The 17,029-nt window shown below is 35.8% G+C and overlaps 1 protein-coding gene across 1 annotated transcript in view; it reads left to right on the forward strand.

The window, feature by feature from the left end:
- The window catches only part of LOC135207759 (uncharacterized), a 64,482-nt gene continuing 47,453 nt past the window's right edge, over positions 1-17,029 (forward strand). Inside the window, exons 1-2 of the mRNA XM_064239585.1 lie at positions 1-642; positions 12,764-12,841. Of these exons, the coding sequence (XP_064095655.1) occupies positions 58-642; positions 12,764-12,841 (663 nt within the window). The 5' untranslated portion in view covers positions 1-57. The remainder of the gene's footprint in view (positions 643-12,763; positions 12,842-17,029) is intronic.

The following is a 17,029-nucleotide window of genomic DNA, read 5'->3' on the forward strand; positions in this document are numbered from 1 at the left end:
AATCAACAACAACAATGGACGCTCTCGAGATCTTCGACGTCCAGGCCTCAGCCGCTGATGAGTCCTCCTTGCCGGGGGCGTGAAGGCCCGCAGGAAGTACGCCCAAGGGAACGGCAACTGGCTGGAACACGCCTTCAACGACAGCGACTGCCTCTACGGCTCGGCCGCCCCCGACTGCCACTTGAACGCGTCCCAGGCCGCAGCGCTCCCGAACGTCACGACGTCCCTTCAGCCGCCCTGAACAACACCGGCACGGGCGGCGGCGGCGGCGGCGGCGGCATGACGACCCTGCCCCCGCACCTACGCTTCGACGAGCGCTCCATCAACGACATCGCCGCTTACAGCGTCCTCTTCGTCATCGCCGCCATCGGCAACCTGACGGTGTTCATCACGCTCTTCAGGAACAGGCACAGGAAGTCCCGGGTCAACCTGATGATCATGCACCTCGCGGCGGCCGATCTCATGGTCACGATGATCAACTTCCCGATCGAGGTGGGTTGGAGGATCACCGTCCAGTGGCTGGCTGGGAACCTGGCCTGCAAACTCCTGAACTTCCTCAGGGCCTTCGGGCTCTACCTGTCTTCCCTGGTGCTCGTCTGTATCAGTCTCGACAGATATTTCGCCATCGTCCATCCGCTGAAGGTGAGCTAGTAGACTGGTTTACCAGAAGCCATCACATTCATTAAAGTCAATTCCTAATTTGGTTCGTCATAAACTAAGTCATACTCATAGGCTAGACTCATTCCAACTCATATTCACATCTATAACATAGTGAAGACTTAGATAATAATAACATAAATGGAAAATATAAAAATACCTAAACACTAAAAAATCTATTATAGAAATAGTAATACAATTTTGAAAAAATACTCGAAAAAATAATAATGATAATTGCAATAATCATCATGATCATATTCACAACTATAGCATAGTGAAGACTTAGATAATAATAATATAAATGAGAAATATAAACAATTTTGAAAAAATAATAATGATAATAACAATAATCATCATGATCATATTCACAACTATAGCTTAGTGAAGACTTAGATAATAACATAAATGAGAAATATGAAAATAGCAATAAATAAACAATTTATCATAAAAATAGTAAAACAATTTTTAATAATAATAATAATAATAGTAATAATAATAATCTGTCCTTTTCATAATTGGAAGCTTAAATATATATATATATATATATATATATATATATATGTTATATATATGTATATATATATATATATATATATTGTTATTATTATCTAGTCTTCACTAAGCTATAGTTGTGAATATAGTTGGAACTGACTGTAAGGGATGATGTGGTAGATCCTCTCTCTCACTCTCTCTCTCTCTACATCTCTATTTATAAGTTTTCTTTTTATTTGCAAATCAGTTTGTTTGTTAAGTGCGTTTTGCTTTTACCTGTGAAGGATAATGTAGTGCTCTCTCTCTCTCTCTCTCTCTCTCTCTCTCTATTTATAAGTTTTCTTTTTATTTGCAAATCAGTTTGTTAAGTGGGTCTTGGGTTTGATTTGTGTAAATGATAATGTAGTGCTCTCTCTCTCTCTCTCTCTCTCTCTCTCTCTCTCTCTCTCTCTCTCTCTCTCTATATATATATATATATATAATATATATATTATATATATTATATATATATATATATATATATATATACTATATATATATATATATATATTCTATCTTTCCAAATCCATCTCTTGTTAAGCTAGGTATTAGGGAACTGCTCCAGTGCTCTCTCTCTCTCTCTCTCTCTCTCTCTCTATCTGTCTGTCTCTCTCTTTCTCTCTGTCTGTCTGTATGTCTCTGTCTCTCTCTGTCTCTCTCTCTCACTCTCTCTATCTGTCTATCTATCTATATTTATGTGTTTTTTCTATCCTTTCAAATCTATTATCTTGTAAAGCTAGTCTTGGTTTGAGAGGTGTTCTCTCTCTCTCTCTCTCTCTCTCTCTCTCTCTCTCTCTCTCTCTCTCTTGAATTACAAATCACACAAGCACTGAAAGCAGTGCTTGATGTTTCATTTTATAAAAAAAAAAAAAAAAAAAATCTTTTGCAAAAAAAAAAAAAAAAAAAAAAAAAAAAAAAAAATGAGATCTTTTGCAAAAAAAATTCCGCAAGCCTTTTAATTAGGTTATCAGGCGAATGACTTTTGAGTGACCGACTTAAATCTATGTAAATTGAAGCACTTAAGCTTAGTGTGTAATACTCTTTGCTGATTTTAGTTCTCATAATGTAGTTAACAGGTAATAGACTCAGAGAGAGAGAGAGAGAGAGAGAGAGAGAGAGAGAGAGAGAGAGCTCTGCAGCAGTTCCCTAACACCTAGCTTAACATGAGAATGGATTTGTTAAGATAGAATATATATATATATATATATATATATATATATATATATATATATATATATATAGGTATTATATCCACACAAAGGTACTAGTAAGGGCGAGGACAGGAACCTATACACATCCATTTGATACATTTTTTATTGCCAACGCGTTTCTTGACCCATGGTCACATCATCAGGACATCTATATAAAAAGGAAGCATCCGAGCACATAATTTAAAAAGAAACATATATAAAGCTAAGAAAACTTAAAATGGAAACTAAAGTTAAACTTAAATACTGAATCACACTTAAATACATTTACACATTAAAAACCAAGAAAGCTTAAAAAGATCCTTAAAAAACTAAACTCAGTAACAGAAAAAACAAAGGTAAAAACGAACTTAAAACGAAGAGCAAGGCGCACCTCTCAAAATGACAGAGACAAACACACTAAAAGAATACACAAGAACAGAAAAAGAAGGCGGACAAATATAAACAAACAAGCCAGTTATGCTATGAACAGGGGAACAGCCGATGATTGGCAATTTAACGTAGGTACAATTCTTTTTATTAGCAAACTTTCCAAGAGAAGCAGTTCTCCAGGTTCCTTGACTTGGCCAATTATTTTGAAGTTGTCATATTTGATCGATGTCTTGCAACTTCTAGCGTGCGATCTTATATTGGAAAGTTCGGCATTAGACAATCTACAGCCCGTACGATAACTCACGCCCATGTGAGAATCGGCCCGACCTTGAGGAGACGCCGAGTCGAACCAACGTAATTCCCGGAACTACATCCGGGGCACTTGTACTCATATACGACGCCCGACGTCATCAAAGGACAGAGCCAATCCTTGAAGGGAAACAAAGAGCCAATAGTTTTAGGATTTTTTTTAGGATTTTTTTGAATTAATTTGATATTTGGAGCACCAATATGTTTTTCAATAATTTTAGCACACTGCTTGGCAAAGTTTTGATTGGTGGGTAAAAAACAAAAGCTTGCATATATAGTAAGTTTAGGTACGTTACATTTAGGTATTAAGGGTGCAAGTTTTCTTTTATCAAGAACTTTCTTAATAACCTTAAGTACTAGATGGGCAGGGAAACAGTTGTTACGGAAGTACTGCTTAAGGAAGAGAATTTCAGAATGAAAAGAGAGCCAATTAGAAGTTAGAGATAGAGCCCGATGCACCAAGGTATGCACAGGATTAGTTTTAAAATTAATAAAACAAGAACTATAAAAATTGGAGCCGAGTCCGGTGAATGTACTTTTCCTGAAAATGGTCGTGTTAAAATGATCATTGTCCTTAGTAACTAAAACATCAAGGAAAGCCAACTTACTGTCTTGTTCTTTTTCAATAGTAAAATTGATATTATTATGGAAGTTGTTGGCTAGGTTTAGGAATCTGTCAGCATCATATTCATTTTTCAATAGAACGAATGTGTCGTCTATATACCTGGCGTAAAATAAGGGACAGAAGGACAAGGGGCACTCCTCCATTACTTGCTCCTCCAGGGAACACATGAAAATGTTGGCAAAGGTGGGGCCGAGGGAGACCCCCATCGCCATCTCATCGATCTGTTTTTTAAAAAGCGTTGGTTACTAAAAACAAAGGCCGTGTCCAGCACGGTTAATTCTAAAAAGTGCTTTTAAAAGAAATCAATTAATTATTAAAATTACAATATATAAAGTCAGGTGTAGGGAACAATTTGGTTAAATAAGATCAATGGTCTCCCTCACAGGAACGTTAGTAAAGAGGGATTCTACATCTAAACTGACCATATACAAATCTGAGTCTTGTGAGAGGATCTTAGTTTTAAAATCTTCGGAGTTTCTTAGGGTATATTAATTCATTCCGGGTCAACGGCTCCAATAAAGGTACCAGAAACTTAGCAATCTTGTAGTTGGGCGTATTGTAGGTGGCTAGGATAGGGCGGAGGGGAACACCTTGTTTGTGGATCTTAGGCAGGCCGTACAGGATACCAAAGGAGGACCCGCTGGAAAAAAGATCATCATAAGTTTTCTCATTAATTATTCCTTCAGTTTAGAGAGACCGTAAAAATCTATTGATCCTGTCTTCTATCCAGTAAATTTCTTGATAGTTGGGTTGTCCAATTTTAGTGAATTTGGTGGGATCATCGAGTATCGTGTTCATTTTATTTAAATAGTCAGTTTTATCTAAAATAACTACCCCTCTTCCCTTATCAGGTCTAACAACTATGATGTCTTCACGTTTTGATATATTCTTGAGTAATTCGTAATCCTCCTTCCTGAAAAAGGGAGCCCAGTTAGTTTTTAATTTGGCAAACGTATTATGAGAGACTACCATTAGTTCATTTTGTAGGCGTGAGATATCTTTACATAGATCGAGTCTTTTAATACGTTGGAATAGTATTTCCAACGGTAGGAAGAATTGACAAAAATTGGGTTTATAATTAGGTAAGCAGAAGTCTAACACCAATGAGAGGAGAAATTTTTCCCTTTTAGAAAGTATATATTGTGAGAAATTAAAAACGGTATCATAGTGATTATGGAATTTAGGAAGCAAGACACCTAAATTGGCCAATTTTTTAGCATGTCTGTTTTGTATGCCATTTAAAAAAACTCTGAATACTTCGGTTAAAAAGACGCATAAAAATGAACCTATCAATGATGGAAAGAGAGTCGAGTACCTCAGACCTAATGAGTGAATAATATTTGCACAATCTATCGTGTTCCCTCTGTTTACAACCAATTTCATAACTAAGAAGGTATTTAGTGGTATCGTCGTAAAAGGAAGAATGGTATAAATCTGACAAAATTCGGAACGATGTGTTAATTGCACAGTACCTGAGAAAATCCAAATCCAGAGTTGTTTTTTCTTTTCTTCTACATACTTTCTCCAACTGTCGGCACTTCCGTAGGTGGTCCCGTCCATAGCGAGATATAATTAACTGTTGAAATGTGGTCTGTCCGCCAGATCGAAGTTTGAAGATGAATAAGAAAGCATAAAAAAGGTGCTTAACATCCATAGCGTAGTAGAGCGAAGATGTCACAGATGGGAGCGTCAATCATAATCCACACATCAAAGGGTAGTATAGTAGGCAGGAGAAGGGCGCAGGAACATATACACATCCATTTGATACATTTATTGCCAACGCGTTTCTTGACCCATGGTCACATCAGTATTTAAGTTTAACTTAGTTTCCATTTTAAGTTTTCTTATGCTTTATATATGTTTCTTTTTAATTATGTGCTCGGATGCTCCTTCTTATATAGATGTCCTGATGATGTGACCATGGGTCAAGAAACGCGTTGGCAATAAATGTATCAAATGGATGTGTATAGGTTCCTGCGCCCTTCTCCTGCCTATATATATATATCCCTAATAATATATATATATATATATATAATATATATATATATATATATATAATTAGTAGTATATATATGTATATATATATATATATATATATATATATATATATTATATTAGAGAGAGAGAGAGAGAGAGAGAGAGAGTAGAGAGAGAGAGAGAGAGAGAGAGAGAGAGAGAGAGAGAGAGAGAGAGAGTGCGAACACTACATTATCCTTTACACAAATCAAACCAATACCCACTTAACAAACTGATTTGCAAATAAAAAGAAAACTTATAAATAGAGAGAGGAGAGAGAGAGAGAGAGAGAGAGAGAGAGAGAGAGAGAGCATTACATTATCCCTCACACAAATCAAACCAAGACCCACTTGACAAACAAAGTGATTTGCATATAAAGAGAACTTTATAAATAGAGATGAGAGAGAGAGAGAGAGAGAGAGAGAGGGAGATGAGAGAGAGAGAGAGAGAGACACCACAGCATCCCTTACACCAGTCATACCCAGAATTCACTTGATAAACAAATGGATTCGTCCACCAACCCCGAACCTTTCCCCTCAAATACATCAGGGGAGACTCATTACATCAGATTACAGGAGCCTACAGGAATGCCTGTAATGATTCCAATGGCTATAAAGCCTTACAGGGGCTGGGGTTGGGGGGGGGGGGACACATGTTAAAGAATTTTAAAACCCCCATATTCAATCCGCAATTTACTCCAGGCCAATAATGAACCAATTTGCAGATTTCGTTTGCTCCGATGGCTTCCATGACAGGCACTTTTTTACTTTTGGGGGAGGGGGGCGGGGAGGGCGGGGAATTGTTTTCCAGGACCGGAATGGGAATTCGGAATGGGAATTTGGAATGGGAACTGGGATAAATAGGTTATTAAGAGATGTGGGGTTTTCGTGCAGTTGCTTTGTATGTGAATCTGTATTCGTTTTAATTTCCATTTAGGTTGATAGTCTCTCTCTCTCTCTCTCTCTCTCTCTCTCTCTCTCTCTCTCTCTCTCTCTATCTCTAGAACCAAAGGTATCATGGATTATAATCACTGCAAAGAATTTCTGTAGTTTTTTTCGGGCATGAATCAATCTGATATACATTCTTTTGTCTTCTCAAATAATATAAATGAACAAAATTCCAAGTAATAATAATAATAATAATAATAATAATAATAATAATAATAATAATAATAATAATAATAATAATAATAATAATAATATTCAGAAAGTGGCTACTTCAATTTCTTCCAATAGAGCCCTAAGACTGTATACATTAAACTGTCGATACCATAAGTGATAGGCCTAAGATTAGGCCTTTTAAAAAATAAAGTAGGCCCTGGTAGGCCTAGATAAAAGTATGGAGAGCCTGGCTTTAGTAACGGCATGGAATTAGCAGGTATGGAGGCCTATTTGTCTCACCTGTAGTAGTTGTAAGAGGCCTAATTAATCTTGTTAATGGGCCACTTGTTAAGGAGATACACAGGGGAGATCTTTGTTTATCTAAACTAATTAATTTTAATCAATCAATAAGCTTAGCTTAGTGATGGGAATAGGCTAATTACATATCAAACTCTGATATTCGTGTTTTTGAATCTCTTCTAAAAATCTAAAATCTCTGAGTCCCAAATGAACGTTCTAGAATTAAATTTAAAAAATGGTCGTTGGAAGCTTATGCCAAGTGGGACCATTTTTCAGACGTGGTCACCTTCATTAATTATTTATCATAAATAGATTTAGCTTAACAGTGATAATAGACTAATCTGGTATTGATATCTGATTTTCCCTTTTGTGGAACTATTCTAAAAGGATTCTGAGACCCAAATAAACATTCTAGCATTAAATTTCAATAAAGGTCGTTGGGAGCTTATGCCAAGCGGCTCATTTGTTCAGAGGTCGTCACCCATCAAATAAACTGCCCAGACAAGAAAAAATATTCCCTAACTTCAGTAAGTGAAAACCAGGGAAAATTACCACTCTCCCCAGCCAAAGAATTTTAACAAACATTCTTTCATAACAATTTCATACTTATTCCACGAAATCTCGTGAACACGTTCTGGAGAGATTAAATAAAAACCATCAAGGAAAGCTACCCACTCGTAGAGGCGGGATTAACGACACGATTTATATCTGACAGAAATTATAAAAAAAAAACTTTCTTTTGAAAGCGAGTGTCAGATGGAGTTCTCGAAGATATGTATATAGATACATATATATATATATATTATATATATATATATAATATATTATATATATATATATACATATATATACTATATATATATACTATATATATATATATAATATATATATATATATATATATATATATCTATATATATATATATATACGGCCTCTTTTTTTTCGTATTCTGCAATTTTTTCTAGGATATATATATATATATATATATATCTGATATATATATATATATATATATATATATATATATAATATTATTTTATATATATATATATATATATATATTTATATATATATATATTATATATATATATAGTATATATATATATATATATATATTAATCTATATATACCTAGAAAAGTTGCAGAATAGGAAAAAAAAAATTCTCAGGAAAAACTGAAAAAAAAAACCAGGGGTTCAGCTCTCAACTCCAAAAAACCTTAAAAAATTAAGTTACCAGTCACCAAGGCTCTTCCATTGGCCAATCTATGAACAGGAAAGTGAGTTATGTGGTAAACTAGGTACAAAGATCCATAGCAGCTTCTATGAAGACTTGATGATCAGTCAGCCAGGAGAGAGAGAGAGAGAGAGAGAGAGAGAGAGAGAGAGAGAGAGAGAGAGAGAAATTTAGACGAAGTGACCTATTTGATATTTGAACTCGTTTTTGACGTATCTGTGACCTCTTCTGGTTGCGTGACCTACAAGGTTATAAAAAGTTGGCTCAAAAGGCTGTTTTTTTTATGTAAAATGTTTGTGATAACATTTAAATGCACTCTCTCTCTCTCTCTCTCTCTCTCTCTCTCTCTCCTCTCTTACGCGTATTCTGCAAAGACTGTGAAATGTATATCGTAAAATTTTGAAATAAAAATATATTTTCTTTTACACTCCTCTCTCTCTCTCTCTCTCTCTCTCTCTCTCTCTCTGTAAAGATTTAAGTAATATATAAAGAATTCAGAGATCTTTGCATCTAAAGTTCAGTTCCATTCTACCAAAACCTCACTCTGTCTCTCTGTCTGTCTGTCTGTCTGTCTGTCTCTCTCTCTCTGTCTGTCTGTCTGTCTGTCTGCAACGCGCCGCATCCAATCACCTCCCGGGAGCCATCAAGCCCTTCCAGATGTCATGGAAACCGAGTACCGCTGGAATCCTGGAAGCCATTATCACTTAGGTGTCGCGATCTCTCTCTTGCCTGATGCTTCAATCTTCCAGCTAAAGTTTACGTTGAAATTTTAGCTGTCTGGGTCTTCTCATTTTGCCTAAAAGGGGCACCAGAATTCAGGGAATGTGCCCCGCTGCTTGATTTCTCAGTTCCCGAGGTCCTTTATTCCAGAGGTCTTTTATTCCTCCAGAGGTAATTTATTCCAGAGGTCCTTTTATTCCAGAGGTCTTATATTCCAGAGGACCTTTATTCAAGAGGTCTTATATTCCAGAGGTCCTTTATTCCGGAGATCCTTTATTCCAGAGGTCCTTTATTCTAGATGTCTTTTGTTCCAAAAGTCTTTTATTCCAGAGGTGTTATATTCCAGAGGTCCTTCATTCCAGAGGCCTTATATTCCAGAGGTCCTTTATTCCAGAGGACCTTTATTCCAGAGGTCCTTTATTCCAGAGGTCCTTTATTCTAGAGGTCTTTTGTTCCAAAAGTCTTTTATTCAAGAAGTCTTATATTCCAGAGGTCCTTTATTCCAGCGGTCTTTTATTCCAGTTTTTTATTCCAGAAGTCTTTTATTCCAGAGGTCTTTTATTCCAGAGGTCTTTTATTTCAGAGATCTTATATTCCACAGGTCTTTTGTTCCAGAGGTCCTTTATTCCAGAGGACCTTTATTCCAGACGTCTTTTATTCCAAAAATGCTTTACACCAGAAATCTTATATTCCAGAGGCCCTTTATTCCAGAGGTCTTATATTCCAGAGGTCTTTTATTCCAGAGGTATTTTATACCAGAGGTCCTTTCCTCCAGAGATCCCTTATTCCAGAGGTCCTTTAATCCAGAGGTCCTTTATTCCAGATGTCTTATATTCCAGAGGTCCTTTATTCCAGAGGTCTTATATTCCAGAGATCCTTTATTCCAGAGGTCTTATATTCCAGAGGTCCTTTATTCCAGAGGCGTTATATTCCAGAGGTCTTTTATTCCTGAGGTTCTTTTTTCCAGAGGTCCTTTATTCCAGAGGTCCTTTATTCCAGAGGTCTTATCTTCCAGAGGTTTTTTACTCAAGTGGTCCTTTATTCCAGAGGCCTTATATTCCAGAGGTCTTTTATTCCTGAGGTTCTTTATTCCAGAGGTCCTTTATTCCAGAGGTCCTTTATTCCAGAGGCCTTATATTCCAGAGGCCGTATATTCAAGAGGTCCTTTCTTTTAGAGGTCCTTTCTTCCAGAGGTCCTTTCTTCCTCACACTCACAGCTGAGGATATCATACAATTGAAACTTTAGAATTCCAGGTCATAAAGCAATTCTTCACGTGCTTTGTAATTTTCTTACATTTCCATCTGTTTAATAATCAGTTTCTTAATTCATTTTTAAAATTTTTTAATAACTGATCTCTTCTTTCTGTATCGCTATTCACTTCTGTTGCTTCTTTCAAATGGACTACATTCGTTGGAAGCTTGAATTTCATGAAAGTGGCCCCTGTGGTGGGCCTGTTCCATATGAATAAGGTTCTTTATCTTCTGAATGTCTGATCAGTGATTGACAAGGCCTCAAAATCTAAAGATCTTGATGATTGTGAGCTAAAACCTTTAACTAAATATGTCAAATCATCCAAAATGGCTCTGAAACCGAGATGTACACAAGAGTAAATATGATACATAAATTGGAAATACTAAAGAGAAAAAGGGGAAACTTGATAAACGTCGCTAACAGATCGCCCTCGGTCTAGCAAACCAGAAAGTGTTGCAAGCCGCTACCTACCTAGCTGCTAACTTTCACCTGGAAGTTATAACTATTTTCCAATAACCTGAGGCGCTGCGCCACCCCATCCCGTGGTTAACTTTTTCAGCAGCATTCCGAAAGTTCTTACACCAACACGGAACGCCGGAGTTGTTAACTCATTCAGAAAATTCTCCTGGTTTTCCAATAGCCAGAAACGCTAGAATTTTCACCACTCTTTATTTATGAAGGCTTGCGTGATACCTCGTAGCAGCAAAGGCGGCACTGGGATCCAACGCCCGGGAGATAATCTCTCGGTTGTAAACAAGATAAGTGTATCTCCCGTTTTCTTTAATGTACGTTTTCTTTGAGTGGTTCATTTATCTCAAGTGTCCCGTACCGTGAATTGCCTAAGGGCTGAATACGTCGGATTATTTTATGTGGGGCTGAACGTTCAATGTGCAGTGCTATTTATGACACAGAGAGAGGTTAGTGAAAAAGAAACGATATATATATATATATATATATATATATATATATATATATAGATATATATACACACACACACACACACACACACATATATATTATATATATATATATATATATATATAACATATATATTATATATATATACATATATATATATATATATATATATTATATATATATATATATTATTATATATATATATATATATATATATATATATATATATATATATATATATATATATATATATTATATGAGAACCACTTTCTTCAGTTATATAAAGTGAATCTGTTATAATAATAATAATAATATATAATAATATAATAATAATAATAATAATAATAATAATAATAATAATAATAATAATAATAGAATTCTTTGATCTTTAAAAATTTGTATATATGTGCATATACATGATGATACTCACATACATTTATATATATACCTATATATTATATACGTATGTATAAAAATTTGTATATATAAATATAATGTAAAAATTTCTGTAATATAAATTCATACTAAATTCCATCCCCAATCGAAAATAATAATTAAACGTAACTTGACGATTCCCATTTTGATAATAAAGAAAGATTTTTCCCCTTGACGAAAACCTTCATTAAAACTAAAAAAAAAAGAAATAGAAATAAAACTAAAGATTTTTCTGGGCAGAGCTTGATGAGAATTCAGCATCAATTTCAGGATTCACTGATGGATGCGTGTGGGGGCAGGGGATGGAATTCGGGATGTTGTGGAATTCGGGATTTCTTGTGGGAAATGCGCCTCCCCCCTGGATAAGGTCATGGCACCCAAGATGAGTTAGGTAGGATGATTAGCCCTGGGCAAGTTAGGTTAGGATCGAAGAGTTATCCGCTTCATGTTCTGCCCTACCTGCTTTTTCATATTAACAGTGGGGTATTTATGGTGAAAAAGGCCCTAGCCTAGGGTCAAGAGTTGCTAGGACTGGTTAGGTAAGCAATGCACCCTAAGATAAGTTAGGCTAGGTTGGTTAAGCTGGTCACAATTGTTAAACGGCCAATGACCAGGGCACCCTCCTAGGATAGATTATGTGTCCTTAGGTATGGCTAGGTAGGGCACTGCCCTAGGGCAGATTATTTATTACACAGATCTAGGACAGGTTAGGTAGTACACTGCTATACACTGCACCCAGAACAGGTTAGGTAGATACTACTGTAGAAGAGGTTAGGTACCCACTACCCTAGAAGAGTTCAAGTAGGACACTGACCTGGGACAAAGTAGGCAGGACAATACCATGGGAGAGGTCCTAGAACAGGTTAGGTACTACACTACCCTAGGACATGTTAGGTAGCATGCTACTTTAGAAACAGACCAGGTAGTACAATGACCTAGAACAGGTTGGGTAGTAGTCTACCCCAAGACAGATCAGATACCCTAGCAACAGACTAAACTACAAATGCCAAGGTAGGGTAAAAATGTTGCCTAACTCTACAATAATCATTTTTACAAGTCACAATTCTCTTAATTTCCCCTGTCAGGTGAACGACGCCCAGAGAAGAGGGAAGATGATGCTCTCGTTCGCCTGGTCGATAGCTGCCGTGTGTTCTATACCGCAGGTGAGTGGCGCATTGGAAATTTTTTGTGAATGAAATATTTTAAGTGGAAATAGAACTCAGATTATTTTCTATTATGATGATCTAACTATAAAGATGCTGTATGTATGAATTTAGCTATCTTTCTAGTTTTTAATACACATGCGAACAGGTATCTGCTGTTACAAAATTAAGCATGATAGAGAGAGAGAGAGGAGAGAGAGAGAGAGAGAGAGGAGAGAGAGAGAGAGGAGAGAGAGAGAGAGGCACATTGTCTTGATGCTAAGGCATATTAGCACACGATAAAGAATAATTGCTTTGAGAGAGAGAGAGAGAGAGAGAGAGGGAGAGAGAATATAATTGAATAATTACGATTAATCTCTCTCTCTCTCTCTCTCTCTCTCTCTCTCTCTCTCTCTCTTGAACATCATTTTAACCGCGAAACAAACAAGCAATGGCCAATCGCTAGTATTCAATAATAATTCCTTCCCTGCTAATCTCTCTCTCTCTCTCTCTCTCTCAATACTATCTTAACAAGATAGGCAAGCTACGTTTAACCATGATTTATTTCCTACCAACTTCTCTCTCTCTCTCTCTCTCTCTCTCTCTCATTATTATCTTAACAAGATAGGCAAGCTACGTTTAACCGTGATTTCTTTCCTACCAACTTCTCTCTCTCTCTCTCTCTCTCCCTCCTCGCTCATTAGAGTAATTGCTAAATGGTGATTATTTTTTCACGCCAGAGCAAACTTTCCCTTTTGCTTTCACGTAACGAGAACAGTCGGCGACTTAAAACTAGGCGAATAACCCAAGGACGAATTCGCAGCCTGAGAAGGAGTGCGACCGATACTCGGAGCCCGAATCAAATGAGACGCTAAATTTGGAGTCTTAATTCGCCTTTGTTTCATTAGGGGAAGGCTTTGATAAATTTTCGCTGGAAGGTATACATTGGTTTTGAGTCTCGCTAATTCGTTAGTCTGTGGGTTTATTTATCATTTTGAAGACTGTTTAGATTTATTTTAACGTTGCTAGGTCGTCGGTGGATTTATTTATCGCAGTTTTGTATGATTTTGTGAGACTAAGGATATATATATGTGTGTGTATATATATATATATATATATATATATATATATATATATATATATACGTATATATGTCATATATATAATATATATATATATATATATAGTATATATATATATATATATATATATATATATATATATATATATATATCCTTAGTCTGGCAAAATACAAAACTGTAATAAATAAATTTACTAACGACTTAATAGCATTAAGAAGAATTTAACAGATTTCGAAATTATATATACATTATATAATATATACATACATATATATATATATATATATATATATATATATATATATATATACATATATATATATATATATATATATATATATATATATATATATATATATATTTATATATATATATATATATATATATATTATATATATATGTATTAAACAAAACCAGTTACATACTCATTACTCCCATATGGATACACTTAGAGCTTGACTACGTCCTCACAAGGAAATGATTGCATCTCTGGCTCTCAAAAAAAAAAAAAAAAAAAAAAAAAAAAAAAAAAAAAAAAATGCGAAGGTTCCGGGCGGCACATTACAAAGAGAGGAGGTTCGGAAACCTTAATGGCCCTCGTGATGCGGGTCCTTATAGAATTTAGGCAGTTTGTGTCCCTTTTTTTGTCTTGAGCTTTCTGCAGCCCTCACCTTGAACAGAGGTTTGATAGTGGTTCTTGTTACTATCTTTTTTTAAAAGTTATTTGCTTGATTTTCCAATATGGCCATAAGGGAGGGGGGCGGGGGGTGGGGAAGGAGAAGAAGTGAGAGGGAGGGGGGGAGGGGGCGGGGGGTTTAATGTCCTCTTTTTGGGGGAACTTATTTTCCTTGTGGTTCTTGCTTGCTCTTGTTGCTTAGCAAATATATTTTTTCATGCTCTGAAGAAGTATCTCGGAAAATCTAAAATTATACTTTTTGTTTATTGATTTATTTTGGGGGGGCCATTTGATGGGGGAGGGGGAGAGATAGGAGGGGGGTTTGTTGCTCCTTTTGGGGGTAGGGGGTTGGGCATTGTGATATTATTAATTTAGATTCATTTATTTATCTCTTTTTTGGTTAATAAGTTTCACGTTTTTTAGTCTGAATCTTCATTCACCTTTAATCGTATTTCCATGAATTATCGCCTTCTATTTCATCTCTCAGTTATTCCTTGTTTTTGCCTCTCAAACATCAACGTCTCGTGTCGAGTGTATTATCAATCACATTTTATTTTTCTTCGTCAATTGTTTTCTTCTTCATTGTATCTTTAAATTTTTTTTTTAAACTTTTGTTTCGTATTTTTTTCCTTCTTCCATTTTCGCTCCCGGGCATATTTCTCATCGTATCATATTTCTTGTCTTATTCATTCAACCTTTCATTTCTCTCTCTTGCATTTTCCAATTTCTTTTATTCTCTGATGTATTCTTTATCCCTTTATCTCCTCCTTCATTCGTCCTTTATGACCTTTTCCAATCACTTTCCTTTATTCTCTTCCAATTCATCTTTCACCTCGTCTCGAATAATCCAGTTCCTCTCATTCTTTCCAAAAATTGTTTTTTCCAGTTTTGTTTCGCCTCCTTATCTCAGCTATTCATCTTCTGTTCCTTTTCATCTCGTCTCTGTTGCTTCCAGACCTCTTCCTCCTCCTCCTCCTCCTCCTCCTCCTCCTCCACCTCCACCTCCACCTCCTTCCAAACAGCACCATCAATCACGTGACTCCTGAACCGCAGTCTCCTCTATTTTGGATGTTGTGAGGTCGAGACTTGGCTGTCGATCCGGACAAGTGGTTGCGTTCATGAATATTGGTCGATAAAAACGGGTTATGTATTAGAGAATATAAAATATTTAGGTAGGCACGATGCGGGTTATGTTCTAGAAAATATAATACAGTAACAGAGAATACTTACTATGAAGTTAGGATTTTTTTTAGAAGAATGGTGAAGGTGTTAGTCGTGGAGTTTGGTCCATAAAAACGGTTTACATATTAGAGAATATTAGGTGTGTTGGTAGGCGAGGTATGGGTTATGTTATAGAGAATAATACATAAAGTGTGTGGACAGATAAGTAATGAATCAGGATGACTTATAAAGATAGAAAATTAGATACGTCCTATGTTTGAAAGAGTATAAGTTAGGTGGGTAAACAGTAGAGAGAGTAATAAAAAAACCAGGGTGGTTTATATAAAAAGAATAAGAAAGTGATAAAGAGAGTGATGAGTTTGGAAGAAGGAACATTGGCAACGACAGAGGATGGGAGAATGATTGATTGGTGGAAGAAGGTTAACTGTCATCAACTCTACTGAGGTCGTGGACACCAACAATACTTTATGGAGATACTCAGACTTTAAAATTATATAAAAATGTAGATAAAAACCTGAAATAATTAATACTAATTCTATATTTTCAATTTATCTACCTCCACTGATAAATTGAAAAATTACACTTGCCATAGGTTTAATTTCTTCACTGAGAAATGTGGAAAAAGGGTAATTACCTTCCTCGTCAAGGCACTCAGAATAGAAGCAGTTCAGGGGGAACCAAACAGTCATCAGGAGAAGGCTGGGAATGATGTGCCATCAAAAATTCCCAAGCGTATGAAGATTGGTTGTAATTTTGAATACCACTATTGGAGTCAGCAAAGGTTCTAGGAAATAGGGAAACATATTAATATTATTTCACAGCATAGTAGAAAGGAAATATAACAAATTAGTTTCAGTTTGACACCAAATGTTGCACACATGCTCTCGAAAGTGGAACAAATTTTTGTTTTGCAACAAATAAAGCAAAAAAAAAAAAAAAAAAAAAAAGTGAAAAGATTTTTTTTTTTTTTTTTTTTTTTTTTTGTTGGGAGGCGACTTTAAGTTGGTTTCCCCAGAAACAGAATTTGTGACACGTGACCTGGTTGTGTGCTAACAATAATAAGCGTTGTAAGATTCAGAAACTGAAGAAGTTTGAAGGGTCCCCCTGTATTATTTCAGGCGAATAAGAGTTAACTAAATATATATTGAAGTCCCCAAGTAGGTCAGATTAGTTTCAGGCAATCATGACGCTTTGAGAAGGTTGAAAGAGACTCATTATCAAACAATTGAAGTCTAAAACTTGGAAATAAATTGAAAGAGAAGTTGATGT

This window comes from Macrobrachium nipponense, chromosome 34 (genome assembly GCF_015104395.2).
Source record: "Macrobrachium nipponense isolate FS-2020 chromosome 34, ASM1510439v2, whole genome shotgun sequence".
Classification (NCBI taxonomy): Eukaryota; Metazoa; Arthropoda; class Malacostraca; order Decapoda; family Palaemonidae; genus Macrobrachium; species Macrobrachium nipponense.